The sequence below is a fragment of the Zingiber officinale genome, chromosome 9A (genome assembly GCF_018446385.1).
Source record: "Zingiber officinale cultivar Zhangliang chromosome 9A, Zo_v1.1, whole genome shotgun sequence".
In the NCBI taxonomy this organism is placed as follows: Eukaryota; Viridiplantae; Streptophyta; class Magnoliopsida; order Zingiberales; family Zingiberaceae; genus Zingiber; species Zingiber officinale.
The window spans coordinates 9,248,161-9,270,651 of NC_056002.1; the positions used below are offsets into that span (position 1 = coordinate 9,248,161).

General features: G+C 36.9%; 2 protein-coding genes across 2 annotated transcripts; both read left to right on the plus strand.

Annotated features, from left to right (window-relative positions):
* Positions 1 to 801: 801 nt before the first annotated feature.
* Positions 802 to 1,557, plus strand: LOC122020867 (high-affinity nitrate transporter-activating protein 2.1-like). The gene is made up of 2 exons (XM_042578897.1): positions 802 to 961; positions 1,030 to 1,557. The coding sequence occupies exons 1-2, from the start codon at positions 829 to 831 to the stop codon at positions 1,500 to 1,502; spliced, it is 606 nt and encodes a 201-aa protein (XP_042434831.1). The 5' UTR covers positions 802 to 828; the 3' UTR covers positions 1,503 to 1,557.
* Positions 1,558 to 2,331: 774 nt separating this feature from the next.
* On the plus strand, positions 2,332 to 18,947 carry LOC122018780. The gene is made up of 7 exons (XM_042576197.1): positions 2,332 to 2,794; positions 3,153 to 3,482; positions 3,589 to 3,694; positions 3,987 to 4,107; positions 4,204 to 4,935; positions 10,896 to 12,870; positions 18,199 to 18,947. The coding sequence occupies exons 2-7, from the start codon at positions 3,284 to 3,286 to the stop codon at positions 18,615 to 18,617; spliced, it is 3,552 nt and encodes a 1,183-aa protein (XP_042432131.1). The 5' UTR covers positions 2,332 to 2,794; positions 3,153 to 3,283; the 3' UTR covers positions 18,618 to 18,947.
* Positions 18,948 to 22,491: the final 3,544 nt, after the last annotated feature.

The window sequence follows — 22,491 nt, forward strand, 5'->3', positions numbered from 1 at the left end:
AGTCCGATCAATCTTTTGATCAACCGACTATAAACTGGATGTCTAGACACATGGAGTACTATATCCCTCCAGTCCAATCAACGATCTTACGCCGACCATCCTCATATCGAAGATCTTAACACTAAATGAGAAGCTAAGCTGATTACAAATGAGGCTTAACTATTATCTCATCTTAATTTTAACTACCATCTTATCTTAAATTTGACGGTCGCATCACCTTTAAATCTACTCACAGCAGTATAAAAAATGATCATAACTCACGTAGATTGATATTGTTTAATTTAAACAACAGCAGAATGAGTTCCACTGGATAACACAAATTGAGGGGGTGCTTGGTTGATTGAAAGGAATGGGAATAAGAATGAGATTGATAGAAGTAGAGAATGAAAATGGGGACTTTCCCATTCCTCTCGTTTTACTAGGGAATGACTCATTCCCATATTTAGGATAATGAATACATGAGACCCATGATTAATCCTCCAACTAAATACTCACTTTCAATCCCTTTCTTATTCTTTACTCTCATTCCATCCAACCAAGCACCCAGACTCTTAATTCATGTGTGAATGTCACAAATGCAAGTAAAAGTAGCCGGAAAGAACACGACAAGTACAATTAAACTCGTGCATTGATTTTCCTGCATGCATCTCTATCAGCTGCCAAGTAAGTCAACTTCTGACCTTTCTCAGCTGAACGCAAAAGTCTCAAAGGCCTGAAACAAAGATTCTCTTTCAGTCCCCATTGCCCACTATTCGCTTGGAACTATATTATTTAAGGACACCTCTCTGCCACAATCTTTTTCTCCATGAAGAAGTAGAGTCAGTCAAAATGCCTGCTTCCCTCCTGCATCAAATTGCAACTTTTCTTCTCCTCCTCTGTTTTCTGAGGACTTCTTCTGCAGTGCTGTTCTCCTCCCTGCACCAGGATCTCATAGTCACTGCATCACCAAGACCAGGCCAAGGTTAGTGCTTTCTCCTCGTACAATTTTGGAACTGTAACTTCATAGAGATTTCTTGGTTGGGCGTGCAGTGTTGTATGCCGGCGTGGACCAGATCAGAGTGAGCTGGGCTCTTAACGGGAGCCTCCCCGCCGGCGCCGGCGCGGCCTACGCAAAGGTGAAGATAAGCCTGTGCTACGCGCCGGTGAGCCAGGTCGACCGCAGGTGGCGCAAGACCCGAGACGACCTCAAGAAGGACAAGACGTGTCAGTTCAAGATCACCACCACGCCCTACGCCTCCGTCGGCGGCTCCTACGACTACGCCGTGGAGCGGAGCATCCCCACGGCGACCTACTTCGTGAGGGCCTACGCGCTCGACTCCTCCGACGTCGAGGTCGCCTACGGGCAGACCACCGACGCCAAGAAAACCACCAACCTGTTCCACATCATCGGGATCTCCGGCCGGCACGCGTCGCTGGATATAGCTGCTGCATGCTTCTCGGCCTTCTCCGTTCTCGCGCTTACTTTCTTCCTAGTGGCTGAGAAGAGGAAGGCCAAGCAATGAGAAAGGTCAAAGTTTTCATAAGAGCTTCGTCCTCGATTGAAAAAAGTTAGCCGAGGAAGATGAAGATCGAGGAGCACAGCCGACTTTAGTAGAATCGGAGGCTCAATTCTGTCAATCCCTGTGTAAGAAAAAATTATTATTAAAAGTAAAATAATTCAGGAATATGCATTTATCTATTTTTTTAATTTAGCGAATATGAATAAAATTCGTAAGAATAATTCACAGGAATAATCAATTCTAGTCCTACTTATCGACAAATAGTCGAGTTGGGTGACAAGCCATTTTTTTCTTCTAAAATTTTAAATATTTTTTATAATTGTTCTGTTTATTATTATTTTTTAAATATAACTCTTGATCTAATAAGCTCAAGTTAGTTGGGCACGACTCAATTAAACTAATGCATGTGCTAGACGAGCCAGTGTGACGTCGCCAGTTATATCTAACACTATAGATATCACACGTGTACATCGATTTCAATATATCATGATAAATGGATAGACTCATACCTATCCTTAGCACAACTCATTAATACCTAGAAATGTCGTCAATAACAAAAATAATATTTTTTTTAAAAAAAAATTAAAAGACTCATACAATTAAATAAAGAAGTAATATTATTAAACTTGACACAAAAATTAAATAACTCAAGTTAACTTAAGTACTATTATAATCTAAAAAGTAAGTTAATTGTTTCCAGTGTCCAATAATGATAAGTTCATTGCTTCCACTGTACAATAATTATAAGTTAATTGTTTTTATGGTACAATAATTATAAGTTAATTGTTTTTTAGGAAGAGCGCCAGTGGCATTCGTGTAATTTTAATACTTGAGAGGGAAAAGAGAGTGGTTGTTCGTATGTGTGTCTGCGAGCAAAGCGTGGTTCAGAGGAAAGCACGGTGGGGGTGGGGTGAAGAAGGCGAAAAGCTAAAACGAAAGATCGGAGAAAGAGAAACCCTAATTTCTCTCCTTCGAATCCACTCTAAATCTCTGCAGTCATCCCCTTACCCGACTCGCCCAACCTTCGAATTGTGAGAAAGCTGGCCCTTGTGCTTCCGCCACGAATCCGCCGCCGGATTCCGGCTTTGGTGGCCCAATGCCGTTCTTTCCTGCCAATAATTTGTTCCTTGTGGAGGATAAGGGTCTTGAAGAGGCTGGTTTGGCCGCTTAGGTTGGCAGTTGGTGCAGATGCTCTAAGCGGAGGGCTCGGAGAGAAGCAGATCGGAGGTTTCGGGAGGCAAAGAATGAAAACGGGGGATTCTACTTGTCGGCATCTTGTAGCTTGAATGCGGGAGGTAGGAGTTCATTGATGTTCCTTGTCTCTTCTTTTTGCTTGTTCTGCTGTAGCGTTGAGAGAATTGTCTGTGAAAAAAAAATGAATTTTGATGTAGTAGGTCAGTTCGACGCTTAGTTTTGTACTTCGATGACCTTACCTCATAATTCATGCATTATACGCTCTTTTCTGATGATTCCTTGTTCCTTGCTGATCAGTCTAACAAACATCTGTTTGTTACGATTTGGCATTATGTGTTGAAAGTTTCACGACAGTTAGCAAAAAGGCCGAGGATTCTCTAGATTTGAGTGTTTGCCCGGAAACATTTTTTTTTTCCGTTTCTCTATCTTAACGTTATTAATTGCAAGCTCGATCTGCAGGTAGTCACATTAACATTGATCCAATCTGGATGAAGGTCCTAAGCAACTGGTTTTATTGCGCACCTATTGAACATTAATATGTGAGGATCTAGAAGCAATTTTGTCTGCAAGAAGAACTAGAAGATTATAAGATGCCTTCTTCACCTTTGACCAGGCGCTCCCTAGTGACAGAGCTTAAAGCAGAAAGTGCCCATAAACGGGGCCACAGTTTTGAGAGAAAATATTCTCTCAAGGCCAAGGATGATGATCTATTCCTTTTTAACGAGTTGCAGAACCGTGAAAGAGACAACTTCTTGCTGCACTCCTGTGACGACTTTGATGAATCTATATGTAATATCAATATTCTGCTTTTGATTTCCTGATCTATAGACTTTATTCTTTAGATTTCTCATCTGTGTTTAAGTACTGATTTATACAAATTTGTCACTCATCTCAGCAAAATTGAGATATGTTTCGGATTTTAATCTTGGGATCACCATACCAGTTCGAACAGAGAGAAATGGCCTACTTGATGCAGATGGTGAGAAGAATGATTATGACTGGTATGTTCCCTTACGTAAGAGGCTTTGTTCATTGGGTCGATGACAATGTTAATAGTCACTCCACTATGTTGTAAAGAGACACTTAGGTGCTAAGAATCTGGAATAGACTATTGTTATATTTTTCCCGAGCATGGAGCATGTAATGTGAAGTTTCTGTTGGTTCCTTAGCTGTTATGTTTTGAGCTTGCCTTTGTTTGTTATCCAATTATGGTATAAGAAGATAACAGTTTTGTACCTTCTCTTGGAAATTTAGCTATATCAAATCATGACTAATAAATTGCTTTCCATTCAGGTTGTTAACTCCTCCTGATACTCCTCTATTTCCTTCGCTGGATGATGATGTGTCACAATCTCCAAATTCTTCTAGAGGCAGGACAAGAAGTCAACCTATTCCAATCTCGAATATATCAATGGTATGAATTCCCTTTTCTGACAACATTTCATGTATGGGAAGTTTTCATTTTATCCCTCTTTCTTTCAAGTATATTTTTTGATTATTCTTCTTACAGTCTGCAAGGCCTAAAAGAAGCAGTGAGAGTCCACATAGATTAAGTTCATCTCCTAGCTCTAACTATAGCGTCTCCCGTCCAAGAAGTAGGCCATCCTCAGTTCCTCACTCAAGCCCACCTCCAATTCTTCGATCTGCAACACACTTGCGGAGGCCTTCCACACCTCCAACCAAATCATTGCCATCAGCTCAAATGTCTTTGACTCCACCATCACGGAGGATAAGCACTGGTTCCAGTATGCAGAAAGTCACTGGTAAAGCGGGCATGTCACCTGTAAAGGCAAATCGTGGGAATTCTGCCTCACCAAAACTGCGAGGATGGCCATCAAATCTTCCTGGTTTCTCCACTGATGTGCCACCTAACCTTCGAACTTCCCTAACAGACCAGTCAGCAACACGTGTCCGTGGTTCATCACCGATATCTGGTAATGGAAGGGGGTCTATGTCGAAATATGGAAGGCAGTCAATGTCACCATCTTCTTCTAGAAGTACAATATCACCACGTAACAGTGAAGGTGACAAATTTAGCTATATTAGCAAGCCATCTGCATCATCTTCCCAGGAAGATGATGCTCAATCACATGCTTCTGCAGGAGTTTTGGTTAATACAGCTACAAGGAAATATCAAAATTTTGCACACAACAGAGCTCTGGGATTTTCCAAGAAACCTTCAGGATCTCTCTCTGCAAGTTTTGCTCCAAAAAGATCCTTTGATTTTGCTTGTAGGCAAATGGTAAAGTGCTGTACATTGCTTTATTACTGCTACAATCTTTTGTTTAGGAGCATGTATACTCTTGAACACTCTTCAACCCTTGGCCCTCTGAAAATACTGGAAATTTGTTTGAGTTAGATTTTTGTTAAAAATGACTTTTTGCACTTCAACCATTCCTATACTAGTGCTGATTTTGTGAAATTACTCATTGTTAGTAAATTCTTTATTCATTTCTCTCTAAAAACAAACTGAACTACTTTTGTTTGTCATCCTACCAAAATTTTGAGGTTGGTGGAATTGGTAAATCTAATACTTGAAAAGAATGGAGATTGTTGCATAGGAGCAGTCCGGTGCACGAAGCTCCTGCCATGTGGGGTCCCGGGGAAAGATCCATTGTACGCAGCCTTACCCTGCTTTTTGCAAGAGGTTGTTTTCAGGATTCGAACCCGTGACCTTTTGGTCACATGATAACAACTTTACTGTTGTGTCAAGGCTCCCCTTCAGATTGTTGCATAGGAACTGAATAATAATCCTTTGGGTACATGAGGAACATGCATTTTTGTTATGCATGGTTATCAACTATCTTTATTCTTTATCATTTAGAAACTGACACTTGTAATTTGTTCATATGGAGCCATAAGTGTGAACTGATTGTCTACCTGTGTGTTTTTTAGCTTCAAAGTCAAGTGTAGTTTTCTACTAATTGCATATCTGTTAACTGCCTTTGTCTCATGAATTCTTGTTTTGTATATATTTTTTGCATACTTATATTATTATATTTGGAAAACTATGAAGTACTTTTACAGAATGTTTCTCATTAGATACGACTATGTTCGTTGGTGATAGGACTTAGAAGTTATTTTTATGAGTTATTGGTGTTATAATAGTATATATGGGTGTAATTCCACATGAGATATTTTACTCATGTGGTATTATATTGAGTCCTTTATACAATATCTTTGTCTCAACTGTTGGAATATATATACATACATATAATTTACACATTGTGGCATACATACAGGAATATTTCATCATGTGTTCATCATCCTTGTGTGCTTCTTTTCTTTTATTTGCACTACCTTTGTGCTATTTCAGATTTTCTACCCCTTAAACCTTTTTTAATAAAAAAAGAATATGGTTTTGACTATGTTAGAATGATTTGATGCCTAAATGTTAGTTATATTACTAGCTAAATCAATTCACATTTTCTCTAAATTGCTTAACAAGGGTTCCCTCCTTTTGTACTTTCTTTTTTTTCCTACTTTAATATTCTAAAGTTTCGGTGATACTGATTTCGATATAGTACCAACATTTTGATGTGTGGTGCCACTAGTGAGTTAGAGGTAGGAAAAGGAAATGAAGAAAAAGAAAAAAAAAGACAATTATATACTTAAGTTCAAACTTTGTTTTCCATCTGCCGTGGTACTATCTTGACATTATCTTGTATGACAACAAACTAAAAAAAAAACAACATTATCTCAATACATCTTGACCCGTGTTGTAATATATCAAGGGGTGTTGAGTGTTGGCATCATATAATATTTATCAACATCATTGGGACGACAACTTAGGAGACCTTGTATGTACTGAGTAGTATCAAATTTGATAATTTATTGGAATGATACATTTTGATTGTTTTGCCTACATGGTACGTGATTTTAAATCATGCTTTAATGCACTTCAAAGTTAACTTTATCAGCTATGCTAGCATGTAGCTTGCACCAATGCGCTTAGCTAGTTAAACATATTATGATAAAATAAAAATATAATTATTAAAGTCTAAGTACATGAATACACTGTGAGAGCTTCAAGCTATTGAAATATCAATAGAAAATTGCAGGACTTGGAAGCATCCTTGTGATGGAAGAGGTGGCAAGCATAAGTATTCTCCAGAAGTTTGAGTATGCATGTTCTCATAATTTATCATGGTTAAACTTGAAAGCTTTGGTGAATTTGATAGCCAAGGCTTCTTGCAGTCCATGAGAAATTGTAGAGAAATAAAATTCTTTAGCATTTAGTTATCCAATTTGATAAGTGATATGCTATACATGGAGATAAAGCTCTATTTTTCTACAAATGGTGATATCATAATCATGGAAGGAACATAAGTGGAATGAAAATGAATCGGAATGAATTGGGAATCAGAGTGAATCAATCAGGTAGAGCCTTAGGGGATGCCATGATATCACAACATCCAATACAACCAAGGATAACATATTAGTGTACCCTCAGCTATAGGGGATGCCATGATATCACAACATCCAATACAACCAAGGATAACATATTAGTGTACCCTCAGCAACATTTTTCGACTACCAGAGTCATGGTCATGGTGTCACAACAATGGGAGTAAGTGGGCTGCCTCTGATGGTGGGTGGAGCAAGAAGCAAACAACTGACCTAGGTTGATGACTTCATATACTGAGGCCTGGCACCTATTTTGCCAAGGTGATGGAGGGGTAGTTGTGGTGCAAGTTGTTGGTCCGCGTTGGCCGGCTAGAAGAGGGGTTGAATAGCCCTAAAAAACACAAACACAAAACACCCTTCTTGAACTTATAACTTAAACACTTGCATATAATTAAATAAAGAAAGCAATAAACTAAAAGAAGAAGCTCACAGACTTGACTTGGTTTCAACCGGAGAGGTTGTTAATCCAAGGAATGAATCGCACACTAAAAGATCTCCTTCAGGCAGAGAAGCATCTTACAGTAGTGAAAGCGCAAAAAGAAAGAAGCTAAACTAACAAGGAAGCGCACAAGTGTCGAATGCAAGAATTGCTTGTTGTTGTTAGCTTCTTGGACCAAGGCTATATTTATAGCCTTGGTCGGGGCGTCTGGAAGCGTTCCAGGTGCCTAGAAGGGGATAAAACTTTATCCCTTTCGCATAGATCGCATTTGATCGCGATCTGGATAAAATCCAGGTCTGACCCTCTGCTCCGATTCAGCTCGCCTCAGTTCGGGTCTTCCGCTCCGGCTTCGCTTGCTTGGGTGATCTCGACCATCTGAAATAGGGCTCACCCGAACCCAACTTCCGGTCTTCTCGAGCAACCTTCCGTTCCGACTTCTTGTCCCTCGGAAACGTCGTGCCCTCCTTCTCATCCACCAGCGTATTCTTCCACAGCACCTCATCCCTCGGACGCACCGAACCCGTCGGCTCTCTCCCGTGTCGTTCTTCTCGCTAGCTGCGTCTTTTGCTCGACCCTCTGTGCTCCTAAGCTCTTGCACACTTAGACACAAGGTTAAAACACCACAGGACCTAACTTAACTTGCTGATCACATCAAAATAACTTTGGGATTCCAACACAAGGGAGATATCCATTGATGATCCTCCAACGGAGTGAGAGGCACTGAGCAACTTAGGGATGTTGACTATCCACCAAGGCTTGGTGTCAGCACAACTTTCTGGGAAGAGTGCTCAGGTTTGAAAGGCTGAGAAGTGCTGAAGACATGCACATTTTTGCATATCTTCTATGCAGATAATGGCTGGGCAGCTATAAAGGCTGTTCCCTTATCAGACTATTGTATACGGGACGGACACACAGTTACATACCACTAAAGCTACTCAATCGGATCCCTAGTCTGCATTGGTACAATGTTCAGGATGTTAGGACATAGATTGGGTACACCCATACATGATTGTGCACCTTTTTTGGATCATAATTTATTTACCTTATCCAATAAAAAAGATAACATATGATTAAATACCATAAAACTTGTCAAATTACCATCCAAAGCTAGATTAGATGACTTGCCTAGCCCCAAGGATGACCTTCATAATCTTCAGGAGGAGGGGATATTTGCAAATGGTCACAAATAAAAAAGATTTTAGGTTATCACCTAGTGTCATATCCAAAGGTTTGCATTACCTACGGATGATTGCATTTTCAATGGGATGTCTAAGTGATTGACAGTATGATAGTATAACACACAACTCTTCAATTTGAGAGAAGCAATTTAGGCGTGGTAACCAAGGTGGAGGTGTTTACATAGGATAGTGCCTGCAATGTTGGTGAGTTACAAAAGTGTGTACGGATGTTGAATCATGGAACTCCATGAACAACCACTTATTAACAATGGAGAGCAGGAAGGTGGAGATTGTACAATAGTCGGTGGTGTCATTAGAGTGCAATCATATGATGGCATGGATAATAGAGAGGCAAAGGGGTAAGAGGGAGGCTAGTGATTAGATGGAGGGAGGCCACAATCTCTATGTGCTCCCTCAAATTGATAGCTATGGAGGAGGATCAAGAAGATTTATTGATAACATGTTAGAATTTATCAAAAAAATATTCTCTATTATTCAATGAGGATACATTGCCTTGCATAGAGCTCAATGGAGCAATGACATTCATGTAGTTGACTTGAATGAGGCCTTGATAGAGGCATTGCTGAGAGAGGTGGTGTTTGGCACAAGATAAATATGGTGATATTGGAACTTCTCAGGTATTATCGGCCTTAGCAAAATTGCTAAGGAAATAGTGAGTCTCCTGTTGGAGTATCTGTTGTAGTTTTAAGAGAGGACTCATTCTCATTCAAAGTTTAATTGGAGAAGGAAATAATAGTATTGAATCAATAAGAGATACTATAGTTTACCTTATAAAGTTTAACAATACAAGGCAAGAAAACAACCTAGTTTAGCAAGGCAAGGCAAGAAAACAATCCATGTGGGATTATTATTACGATAACTATAATCTCCTTAAACAAAGCAGGAAGTTCTGGTTCTTATTTTTGATTGTTTGAGAATTTCAGAAATAGGTTGATAACTTTGTATGTCTTCTGCGCTTGTTGGCCTTACATAGACAAGTGATGTTCTACTATTTAATAAATCATATGATTCATGGTTCATATCATTTGATGGATTCTGATTCATATATAAAACGATACATTTTCTATATATGAACCAAAATATAAAAGAACAATGATGCTTTGGTTTAGATTAATATGATTTGATAAAATCTTATTTTATTCGATTCTTAAAATGAGAAATAAATCCATTAAACATTAAATTTGTCCAATTAAAAGGAACTCATTAAGGCATTAAATTAAACCCCATATATTACAAATCAAACTATATTCATTATAAAATAAGAAAAAAAAAGATGCATCTTATGTTACATCATAAAGGTATAAAAGTAAATCTCAATGTCAATGATAATATAAAAGAGAAAAATTTTATCACCTGAAGCTATAGTTGACGATAACCAAGGTGGACTCATTATCATTAAGTCCATATTTGTGAATGCACAGGAAGACAATGAAGGCAAAATCAATAGTGATTTAAAAGCTATATCATGTCTCTGTCACCCTTTATTTCTCTCATTACATAGCATGGTCATTGTCCGCCTCTCTTTATCTACTGCTGTGTTGACACAATTGAAACTCAAAGATTGACAACAAGGGTAGAGTCAAGGATGATATGTTAAAAGAATTTGACAAAGAAATTTTTGATTGCTCATCTCATTTCAATTCGTAATTGAATAAAATAAACAATAATTTATGAATCAGAGATATGATCCTATGTATTTTTGTTCTGAATAAACATCAATTTACTCTATTTATAATGGTTTAATTTACTCCATTTATGAGAGTATGCTATTAAATAGCTTATTATTTAATTTTACATATTTAGAATCTCAAGAATAAAAGTAGAATGATTTTCTAAGATATTTTATAATTTTAAATTGAACCTTAGACTTATGATTTGAAATTCATCAAAGCTATTCATGACTTGAAATTTGATTTGACAGCCTTGCTACTCTGTCATATGCAGTTATTGCTGTTGTGTTTTTTGGGGGTTAAACATAGTTGTTTCATTTTCTTAGTTCACTGTTTTCTTATGCAGTGTAAATTGATTCTTCATATGGCAGAAAACTTAGTGAATATTCAGCTTATGTTTGGTTCATACTTTCTTTTATGTGTGGAACTATTGCAATTTTTACATTTTTTAACTCACTGAAATCTCTATTTACAAAAATCTGTGTAGGATCACAATAGAACTCCTCAAAATATGTTCAGGCCGTTGTTATCTAGTGTTCCTGCCACCACATTTTACTCTGCGAAAACAAGCAGTGTGCATGGGTCTATGCTTTCTAGGAATTCTTCACTCACAACCAGCAGTAATGCAACTTCTGAGCATGGGGCACATTTTCCTCTTGATTTAGAGGATGCTGACCATGATCAAAGTGATCTGGCTGGCAAATGGGATAGGAGAAAGATTACTGGATTCCAAGAGGAAGTATTTATCTTAGATAAATTAGATGAGGTAAATGAAGATACTTGTCACAACACTTACTCTGGAAAATGCCAAAGTAGTATTGGGATTTTTGACGAGAGTATGCCCAGCAAAGTGGACTCAAAGTTGAACAAATCAATGGCTGATGATGGTGTTGCCGGAAATACTGTTGCTTGTCAAGATGCATCATTTGCTTATGAGATTTTAGATATTTATGCTGGTAAAAAAGTGAGCATTTGCTTGAAATGTGGAAAATATTTTGATTTGATGGATATGGATGTTTGTCAAGAATGTTTAGCATCATGTTGTTTGGTAAATTCCAAAGAATCTGAGACTAATGCTACTTCCCAGGAGATCAATTCTATTGAAAGATTATGCATTTGCTTGAAATGTGGAAAAAGCTTCATGGTCATGGATATGGTTGTGGATGTGTGTCAAGAATGCTATGCAATACACGGGGCGATAGCTTCTGAAGCTTCTGGGACCAGGCAAGTTGCATCCCGGGATGATCCTAATGGCGCACTGTGTCATCAGGTTCAAAGGGAAATGGGTATGCCTGTGCTGCATCACAGTAGACCTCATTCTACTCTTGAAGAGCATGGACAAATTAGGGAAATACCAGCAACTGATTTCTCCATGGATAGTGGAATAAACCTGATGATTCACAAAGAGAATCTTACTAAACAGGAAGTATTAATCCCAAATGAATCTAATGATCTAGACTCCTATTGTAAAAATGAATCATCACTGTCACTACAAACTCCTTGTCCAAATGACAGGGTTGATAACTCTGAGGGCATGGGCATTGCAATACTTCTAACAGACAGGTCCAGCAGCAGAAAACAGCATCTTGTGCTAGGAAACAACATTTCTCTCACAAATATTCTGTGCACAGAGCCGTCTTATGGAGTTGATGTGAACATCATGAAGCACAACGTTGGGAATGATAATTCTTTTGCTTCTTCCTCTGTTGAACTGGGATCATCTGGACAAAAGGACGCGCTCATTTTGCATCAGTTAAGTAATAGAAAGGATGAGATGGACAATGTGAGGTGTGGCAGTCACATTACTGCACATTCAGATTTGGAAAATTTTCCTGGCACATATAGACCACTTTATACTGAAATTGAAACTGAACAAGTTTCTTCTTGCATTAATCCAGGTCTTGAAAATGATGTGGAAAATAAAAGATTGAATGCTGAAATGTCTGAAAATTCTTCTGGATACTCGTGTTTGAGTGGTTTAAAATATGCATATGCAGAGCAAGCTGCCGTATGCACAGATGAATCTTGCTCTGCTAGTTCAACTTTGGCATCTGGTGGCATGTTACTGCAGTTGGGTGAAGAAGATACTCTCAAAATGCATGATACTTCTATTTCAGGTAATCCAGGTAGAAGCTGTATCTCTTGTCAAAACATGGATGAAGTTTGTTTTCATTACAGTGAAGGGGGCAATGAGAAAATTGAGAAACCTACTTCTAACCAAGGTGCACCTTTAATTGAAGACAACTATATGGTAACTGATGTTGAAACAAGTAGCTTGCCTATTGTAACCTTACGTCAGCAAAATGAAATAGTCAGTTATCAGGATGCACAAATCGAGTGTACAACTGCTGAAATGATTCTATGCCGGGAGGCTTTCTTAGAAGATTCCATTTCCAAATCTCTGGTCAAGGATGTGTTGCCTTCTGAATTGGAATCTAAATTTTCCCAGGATTTTTCCTATGGTATGTGGAAACACCTATTAAGTAATTATTATTTGTCATTTAATGACCATGATTAGCTTTTGTTTGACATTTTCAAACCTTATACTCATTGAGGCTTCTAATGATATTTGCTTTTTCTCAGCCGTAAACATGGTTTTTCTGTTATGCACATTCACTCTGTGTTTGATGACTACTTTTATCTGCAGAAACCTTTTTGTCACATTGCACTTAATGTAGATGCTGCAATTTTTTGCTTATCCAAATGTTGAGTTGTTAATCACTGGCAATTTATATTTTCTTTGATTTTTATTATTTTATCTTGCAACAATTTATCTTGAATTTTTTGGCATATTTATTTGAAACTCATAACATTGCATCTCTTTCTTTTTAAGTGGACACTATTTCATTTTTACAAATTGCACATACATCCTCACTGTTAGGGGTGTTTGTCTTAATATTTTAGGTTTAGTGTTATATCTAAAGTGTTGGTTACCCCATAAACAATACAATATTGTCCTACTTGCCTTAATTTCTTTATGGTATCACAGCCTCCTGTTTAGATTTTAGCTTAGGGTTCTCTAAAAGTGGTATTAACCTAAGGGGACGCCATGACCTCCCACTTATCTCTTGATTTTCTCTCTACTCCGCCAAGCTTCTTCTCACATCAACGACCTCTTTCCGTGGTAGATACATTCCAGCCAAAGCATTGCAGATGCTTATCTACGAGGAGTGCTACCTCCAAGCATCGTTATTGTACTGACGTCTTTGCTGATTGAGTCCTTTGCATCCATTGTGACATCTCAATGGCAACAAGTGCTGTCGCCTTTGCCAGCTCTACCCAGAAGCCCTCTGACTTGCAATCTTCGAGGCCTACCTTCAGAGTATCAACCTTGACTATCTTGCCTCTTTCAGATCATCATACCTAAACCTCATTTCTGACAAAGTCTTTGCTAGCTACTGCCAGTTTAAAGGATCATATTGAATTCATGAAGCTTCCGTTGAAAGGTGTGCTAGTGAAGACCCCCCACAGTGAACTTGATGGTGATGAGCACTATTGCTCCTAGTAATCCCTTCTTTGGTCTGGTCTGTCACTGCCATGCTGATGTGGACAGAAGAGCAATTCAAGAAAGCAATTTTAATCTTTTTATTATTTTTATCAAGTTTGGAATTTAGGGTATTTTTGATAATTTCTTTTTTATATTTTTAGATTTTGAGTCCGTTTAGGATATTTTGGATTTTTAATATGTTTAGAATTTTTCATTTCTGTCAATATTTCTTTCTTTTCATCGTGTCTTAGAATTTGGAGTCTATATAAATAATTATTTGGGTTGGTTTTTTAGACTTGGTTAGCAACAATAAAACAAGATAAAATTTATTTAAATATAGATGATGATATAATAGGAGATAGAGCTCAATGACGTAAAAGGATTCATACAGCCGACCCCACTTAGTGGGAAAAGGCTTGGTTGTTGTTGTTGTTGTCGTTTCTTCCCAATTGTCGAGTTTGGTTGCCTATATTGACATTCTGCGGAATCAATAGGGTTTGGAAGACCACTTCTGTTATTGACAAACTCTGATGTCGAAATGGGTGATGGGGAGGAGGATGCTTATGAAGAAGTTCCTGCAGGCGTTGGGATACAAGTATTGATGCAGTGGATAACTGTCGATTCCGGAAGCGATATTCTAAATCCTGTTGATTCCGTAGAGTGTCAGTAGATAGACAACCAAACTCGATGTTTGGGAAGAAATGATACAACTGCAAATTTTTATTAATAAAAAAAACCCTTACATTAACCCAAATAATTGTTTATATAGATTTCAAATTCTAAGATACAAAGAAAGGAAAGAAATGCTGGCATAAAGAAAAAATTCTAAACATACTAAAAATCTAAAATATCCTAAATTGACTCAAAATATAAAAGACAGAAATTATCAAAAATACCCTAATTACCAAACTCGATAAAAATAATAAAAAGATTAAAGTTGCTTTCTCGAATTGCTCTTCTGTTTGCATCATTCTCCCCATGGTGGAGAAAATTTGCCCTCAAATTTAGGATGACAAAAGTGAGGGGACTACCATTAGGTGTTTTTGCTGACTGATTTTGATGCAATGACCGAGATCCATATGCATAAAATTCATCGCCCGAGGAGGCACTGGATGCATGCTAAATATCTGATATAAAATTCAATAACATGATTATTCTTACTATCCCTAGATTTCTCTACTATTATCACTATTCTGCAACCCATCATCGTAACTTGTATTATACACCATCAAAGGCTCAACCCCAGGGCATCACCATGGTTTTCCTCAAAACTCTCAATGTCAACATCAAAAAGTGCCTTATGTGAAGGGAGGGTGAAATCCAATCCAATGCCAAAAGCACGGGCTGAACCCATAGTTTGTATTATAGCTTTTGGGAGCACCAAGAAAACCCTACCAGAAACAACTCTCCAATCACCTGCCAAGCTGCATAGCCTCTTCGTTCCAATCTTACTCTTCCCTATGGGGGAGGCAATGATGCTTGTCCTCATCGGTGTCAATAACCCGATCCTCTTCTCTATCATCATTGTCATAGATTGGGTCGCCGACTATTTTGATCTTGTCGTCATTTCTCTCATTGCCGTCGACTTCATCCACCTCCTCGTCGGATGAATAGATGAATAGATCTGGTTGTAGGCTACTATGAAACTAAGAGATTTTAATTCTCATACCTAATGTGGAGAGAAGAGCAATTCGAGAAAGCAGTTTTAATCTTTTTATTATTTTTATCGAGTTTGGTATTTAGAGTATTTTTGATCATTTCTGTCTTGTATATTTTTTAGATTTTGAGTCCATTTAGGATATTTTGGATTTTTAGTATGTTTAGAATTTTTCGTTTTTTGTCAGCATTTCTTTCTTTGTGTCTAGATCATGGTTTAAAGTACCGTGCCGAAATGGTCGAAACGCGAGAAACGTCTCGTTCTGCTCGGCGACCGACACCGGCACGACCTCGGCACCAGACCCACGACAGGTGCGACGTGTTGTGCGACCCCGTGATCACAGCGGAGGGGTCACTCGACCCTGCAACAGTAGTGGAGGGGTCGCATAACCCTTCCGTTGTTGCCGCAGAGTCATCGTGCGACCTTGCGGTCACTGCAGAGGGGTCACACGGCTAACATGTTCGTGCCAAAGGAGTCACGCAATCCCCGCGGCCATGGCTGGTCGCGCAATCCCGCGACAGTGCCGAAGTCGTGTGGTCTCGCAGTGGTGTCGGATTTCAAATTTTTTTTTAATTAAACTTATGTTAATTATTTTAATCAACTCTTAGCTATGATAGAGATAATCTAAAGAGACTTTATTAAACCCTAATAAAATTATCTAATTAATTTTAGATTTCATTTATTTTAATTTAAAAATTATAATACAACTTTTATTTATTTATTTATCTATTTTCATATCTTTTCCTGTTTAAAAGATTATTTTTTTTTCTTTTTTATTTTTAAAATATTTATGTTAAATATTTTAATTTTTAATTAATATATTTTATATTTAAAAAAATACCGAAACTATATCGGCACGGCACGATACAGTACCGAAACCGTATCGTTCCGGTCCAGGATCGAAACCTTGGCACGGGTCGAAATTTTAAACCTTGGTCTAGATTTTGGAGTCTATATAAACAATTATTTGGTTGATGTTGTAAGGGTTTTTTTATTAATAAGAATTTGTGGTTGCGTCGTTTTTTCCCATACTTCGAGTTTGGCTACCTATCTCCTATATTCTGCGGAATTAATAGGATTTAGAAGATCGCTTCCGGTATTCGTGTATCAGAACGAGGTTGATCTTGGTGAGTCAGTCGTTGTCTCCTAGCATTCTGCGGAATCAACGGAGTATAGAAGATCGTTTCCGATATTAATGCGCGAATCAACGGAACCGATAGTTATCCGCTGCGTCACATGTGCACGGTGAACACCTATGCGAAGAATGTCTTAGTAGCACATAGAAGAGGCATCTGTGATTTTCACCTCTACTGCAGCAACAAGGTAGTTCTTATTGTCTGACTCTTTTCAGACCTTTTAAACACACCCTCAAACAATGCTTCACAGGGTGTACATCCATCAAAATTCTTGATGAAAAATAAAAATGAGAACACATGGAACTAAGATCACTATCTTCACCATATCTTTGATTTCGACAAGTCTGTTATGTCGACTAGATTTCTCCACTACATCTACGAGTCCCCTTTCTTCACTTGATTTGCTCTCTTAGCACGTTTACTTGGTCCATGTTTGGATGATACAACTCTTTTCTTATTGGTCTCTTTCTTCATCTTTCTCATACTTCCATCTGCAATTTCACCTTCCTTGAGGTTTTCTTTCTCTGCTCACTGCATTCCTTATCATTTTTGTTCTTAAGAATAAAAATAGTAAGCTTGCCCCTCATGTTTACATCTGAAATAACCAACAAGCAGCACATTTGAGGGTGTTCATTTGGATTGTTTTTAATTATTATGTCAGGATTTATTTTAAACTAATGACATTTATGAGAGTCGGGTTAGATTTTATAGTTGGAAATACAGTATTTCAGAATTTGCCAAAGTTTTTTCCCCATCTATTTTAGGTCTAAGGCTATTTCGGGTATTTAATTTTAACCAAACTTTATTGACATGGGCTTATTTTTAACTAATGGAATTTATAGAGTAGTATTAGATTTTATTGTTAGAAATATGGTATTTCAGAATTTTAGCAAAGACTTTTCCCCATCTATTTAAGGTTCAGAGGTGTATCCAAGTGATTATTTCAAACTGATGGATTTATTTTAAACTGATGAATTTATTTCATACATTATTCTAAAATATTAGATAAATAAATAAATTATAAATTTTTTACTGATAAATGATTAAATTCTAAAACACTTCCTATGATCTTTAAAGTTAAAGAAAAATATTGCCAATGGCAATAACATACTGTTTAAGGTAGATAATTCACTAATGACATATATACAATATTTTAAATTTTAAACAATATATATGAAAACATAAAATTTTAAATGGCAAATATGGAAAATAATATATATACAAAAATATATAGAAAACTCTAAAGATAACCTTCATCCTCGGGTTACGCATGTGAGATTAAACCTGCTACTCCAACAATCCTATTAATATCAATACCCCTAACACTCCTTGTACTAGAGCATAGATAGTATCTATATCCAACTTGTTATATGAACTTGTAGTATTTTGGCATAAAGCATTTAGAAGCTTCCCAGCAATCCTATGTATTTTGATGATTGCCTATTGTTCCAAATATGTTTTACACAACATAAAATTGTTATATCATCCTTATTCTTTCCGGTGCTTGCAGAAGAACCAATTACCATTGAATCTCCTAGGAAACAAGTGCAAAGATGTTTTACTCTGGAAGAAGCAACAGATACCATTCTCTTTTGCAGTGCTATTGTTCATGATATTGCCAACAAAGCTGCAACAATTGCGGTGGATAAGGATTTGGCTCTTTATGACTCTTCACATCGACTAATTACATTTCTGGGAAATACTGTTTCCAATCATAAGGATTTTCGCAAAGCATCCAGTGGACGGACTCAGAGTCCACGTAGAGTTAAAAGGAAAAAGCAAGAAACTGCTGACAAGATGCCATCTGTTGAGCCAACAAACAATGTCATAAACTCAGAGATCACATCTTGCGACAATCAAGTTACACACAGTATAGATAGCGCGAAGCCCCCAAAGCCTGAGTCCAAGTGTAACTGCACAGTGATGTAGGCAGTTCCTTGAGCAACTTTCATGGCATATGCAATCGTCGTGTCATTCTCTTTTGTATAGCACCAGTAGTGAGTTCAATTCTTTTGTATAGCACTAGTATGTGCAATCTTGTAAAGATAATGTCGTCGGCAGCAGTTCTTGAGAGGAATGTAAAGGTTGTGATAGTTGTTGATTTTGCTTTCTAGTCTGGTTAGATGTGGGTGTTGTTTCCACTGTGTTCTTGAGGGACGTATGTGTGTGGGTTTCCCTCCATATATTTTGGTAAATTTATGTCGTTGGTTAGCTTCTATGGCTTTAATCCATCAAGAGAGCTGTAATGGTTATTAAATATATTCTTATGCCTTCATTCTGATCTTTCTAACCAGGAAAAGATCAAGACAAAGGTAATTCTTTCGAATAATTCTTCAGAATAAAAAACTGGTTCTTTATTAGAAATTCTTATTCAGTTCAGTTTATTTATTAGAAATTCAATTTTTTCTTTAAAAAATTAATTAATTCAATTCGATTTTGATTTTAAAATTTTTTATTCGGTTAAGTTAAATATACCTAATTAATTGAATTTTTAAATCAAATCTAATTTTTAGACCCTATTTGTTAAGACTAAAATTGAATTTTATTTAAAAAAACTGATTTTTTTTTAAAAAAATATTCAGTTAATTTAGTTTTGGATTGAATTAATTGATATTTTATAGGCTCAATTTTTCGTTTTTTTAATTCAATCAATTCTATTTGTTTGAAAAAAATATATTTAATTTGGTTGAATTAATTTGATTCAATTTGATTCAGTGTTAACATAATATTCATCTCTAAATAGATGACTTTTCTAAATCAGATAATTGTCACACCAACAAATAATTAACAATTCTCTTATTGATGAATCTGACATTAGTATGGTGGCATTGTTTAATCAAGAGGAAACTTTATCAAATTCAGCTCTTTGAATCTGACACGGAAGAACCAACTTACCACCTTTCTTTTCATCGCTAATAAATACCAAATTAAATTGTCTAAACGTGACTTGTCCTCTATAAACATAAAGGCCATCCATAAAATTAGGATTGTAAATGAACTAAGCATTTATGAATAAGTTTGGTGTTCGGTTCGGTAAGAACTTTTTTATGTTCGTTCAATATACATTAGATTAATTAAACAAATAAGTTTGAACAGCTCATTAAGCTAAACAAACAATCTTGAACACATATGTGTTCAGCTCGTTAACGTTCGTGAACAATGTTCGTGAACAACGTTTGTGAACAATGTTCACGAACAATATTTATTAATAAAATTCTTTTCAATATGCTAAATAAACAATAAAATAAAATAAAATAAATAAATAAATTTAAATTATCAATCTTAATAACCAATCAAACAATTAAAAATTTCAAACAATCAAACAATCTTGAATTGAGAGCTTGATAACATCTAAACGAACCAAACACGAACCAAGCTCAAGCCAAACCCGAACCAAGCTCAAGCCAAGCTTGAATTGAGAGCTTGATAACATCTAAACGAACCAAGCTCAAGCCAAGCTTCAAACAAGCTCATGCTCATAAAAAATAAACCAAGTCAAGATTGAAGACTCATTTCAAAAGTTTAGTTTATTTTAAACTCGACTCGGTTATCTTATCAAACAAGTTTGAACACCCCAAAGCTCGGCTCGGCTCGGCTCGACTTGTTTACAACCCTACATAAAATCTACCTGATTAACTAGGCCGTTGGTTATGAGTATTTTCAGATTTATTTTGATGATTAATAAAAAAAATCTTTAGTCAGTCTAAAGAATTAGATATAAAATGCACATATAGACTTTAAGCACTTCAAGAGCATGTATATAGCATCCCCTCAATAGCACCTCAGCATGTATACAAAACACACGCGCGCGCGCGCACATACATATAGTGACTTAGTCCCAAGAAACAAAGGGAACACGAATGCACCCACCGTATAATCCCCTAACTTCAATTCTAGTTAGTAATGCACGTGGTAATTATGACTTTTGTTCTTAAATCTATTCCTGTTTTGTAATGTTCTAATTAGTAATGCACGTGGTAACCTTTCTTCTCTGTTTTTTTGTACTTCTTTCCTACACAATTATATCTTCTTTTACGAAAGACATATAATCCTGTTTTGTAATGAAATAAGGAATACTATAGACAACAACTCTATCTTTGCTGAACACAACCAACTAAAGATGATAATCAACTTCATCAAATTGACTATGCCCGGATATTTATGGATCCAAAATTCATTGCTAAGTTTGTGCTAGGTTAAAGCTATCCTTTCGACTTAGTAATTGACCATATGTTAGCCTAATATCCATTTTCATGCTGATCAATGTCTTCCCATAGATCAATGGCGTGAATAGTATCTTGATGAGCTCTCTATCTAACTTAGATTCAATGATTTCCATCTTGAACTAATTATCATTTGTTTGTTTGATGATGCAAAAATTCCATTAAATCCTGGAGCAAGTACACCTATACATCTTATATTTTACCATCAGGGTAGGGAATAAGATTCCTTGTCCTAGCCATCTCTTCGTTAAGTAATAAGTAACTCATGATCTGATAAGCACTGATTGCATCATCTTGAGGTATTAGTATTCTACGATATTCTTGAACTCTATCGTTACACGGGGCCTTGGCTATGAACTGAAATGGTTCTCTAGTTCCCTTTGCAAAGCTTATGAAACTCCCATCATAAGCATAGATCAACTCTGTTTTTCCTTATACCATTGAAGAGCTTCATCATAAAGATAGAATTTCTTATACTTAAAGGTTGCTGCTGAGGCTACCATGTCCTTTGCCGACTGGTTCTTTCCTTCTTACTCTTGATGATTGTTGGCAAAGACTATTAAACGTCGAGCTAAATCACACTGATGGAAATACAAGATACCTGAGCGATAGATTCCACCACGGAAGTCCATAAAGACAAATAAAAGACATAATCCTCATATGCGGACACTAGCCTGATTATTAAATCCTCATACCTAGCTTTTTGAGCCCTAATAGTTAATTCATTTAAGAGAGAACCAAGGTCACAAGCTTCTTTTGAGGCCTGATTCTGTCCTGGGTCATGATGTCGGGGTAGGATATTCAAATTGTCTCCTAAATACCCGCGGTTCGAACCACAACTACGATGTATTTGTAAAAAATTTTTCTCCAAATAAGGGGTGTAATCAAAGGATGTTGGACTTCTAGGCTGGCCGTCGTGTGCGCTTCCTGATTTATCCTATGACCGATGGAAAACTTCCGTGCATAAGAAGACCTACTTTTTCTAAAGTTGGACGATTCTTGTTAATGAACTCCAATACTTTTTTATTAATCGTAAATCCTTGTATGACGTCCCCTCCAATATAATCACTTCTTTAGGGGAAAAGAAATTGTAATACGTCCCCTCCAGTTATATCCTCATCATCTCTAAAATTTCCTCCAACAAGCATATCTATCTCATGCACGATCTTATCATCATCTGAAACTTTAGAAGTCATCAAATGGCCTGGCCTTAAGCATTCATTTTTATATTTAATTTAGAGACCCCCTTACAAGTACTATGTCCACTACACCACAACTTACACAAGTGAATTTCTGATCTTAAAAAGAATCTTCAGTGTAGGTGATGAAACCTCATTGTGTTTAAGGAAAGCTCCTCAAAATCTGAAACAACATCCATTTCAATAAGAGTTTAGCATTTTAGCTGTTAATCCATCAATAAAAAGGATTTGCCGAGCGCTCAAGATAGAACAAAAGACCTTCATACAAAGGTGCCCATGAATTCTAACCTAGACAGGCATAGAAGAGAGAGGTACCCTTTCTGAAGATAAGTTCTTGCTCTATCTATGCAGGATATATCATCACACAATTCAGACATAGAA

Coding starts and splice junctions, on each gene's coding strand:
- LOC122020867 (XM_042578897.1), top strand. CDS start 829: ATGCCTGCTTCCCTCCTGCATCAAATTGCAACTTTTCTTCTCCTCCTC. Junction 962..1,029: donor ATCACCAAGACCAGGCCAAG/GTTAGTGCTTTC, acceptor TTGGGCGTGCAG/TGTTGTATGCCGGCGTGGAC.
- LOC122018780 (XM_042576197.1), top strand. CDS start 3,284: ATGCCTTCTTCACCTTTGACCAGGCGCTCCCTAGTGACAGAGCTTAAA. Junction 3,695..3,986: donor GAGAAGAATGATTATGACTG/GTATGTTCCCTT, acceptor CTTTCCATTCAG/GTTGTTAACTCCTCCTGATA. Junction 12,871..18,198: donor TTCCCAGGATTTTTCCTATG/GTATGTGGAAAC, acceptor CGGTGCTTGCAG/AAGAACCAATTACCATTGAA.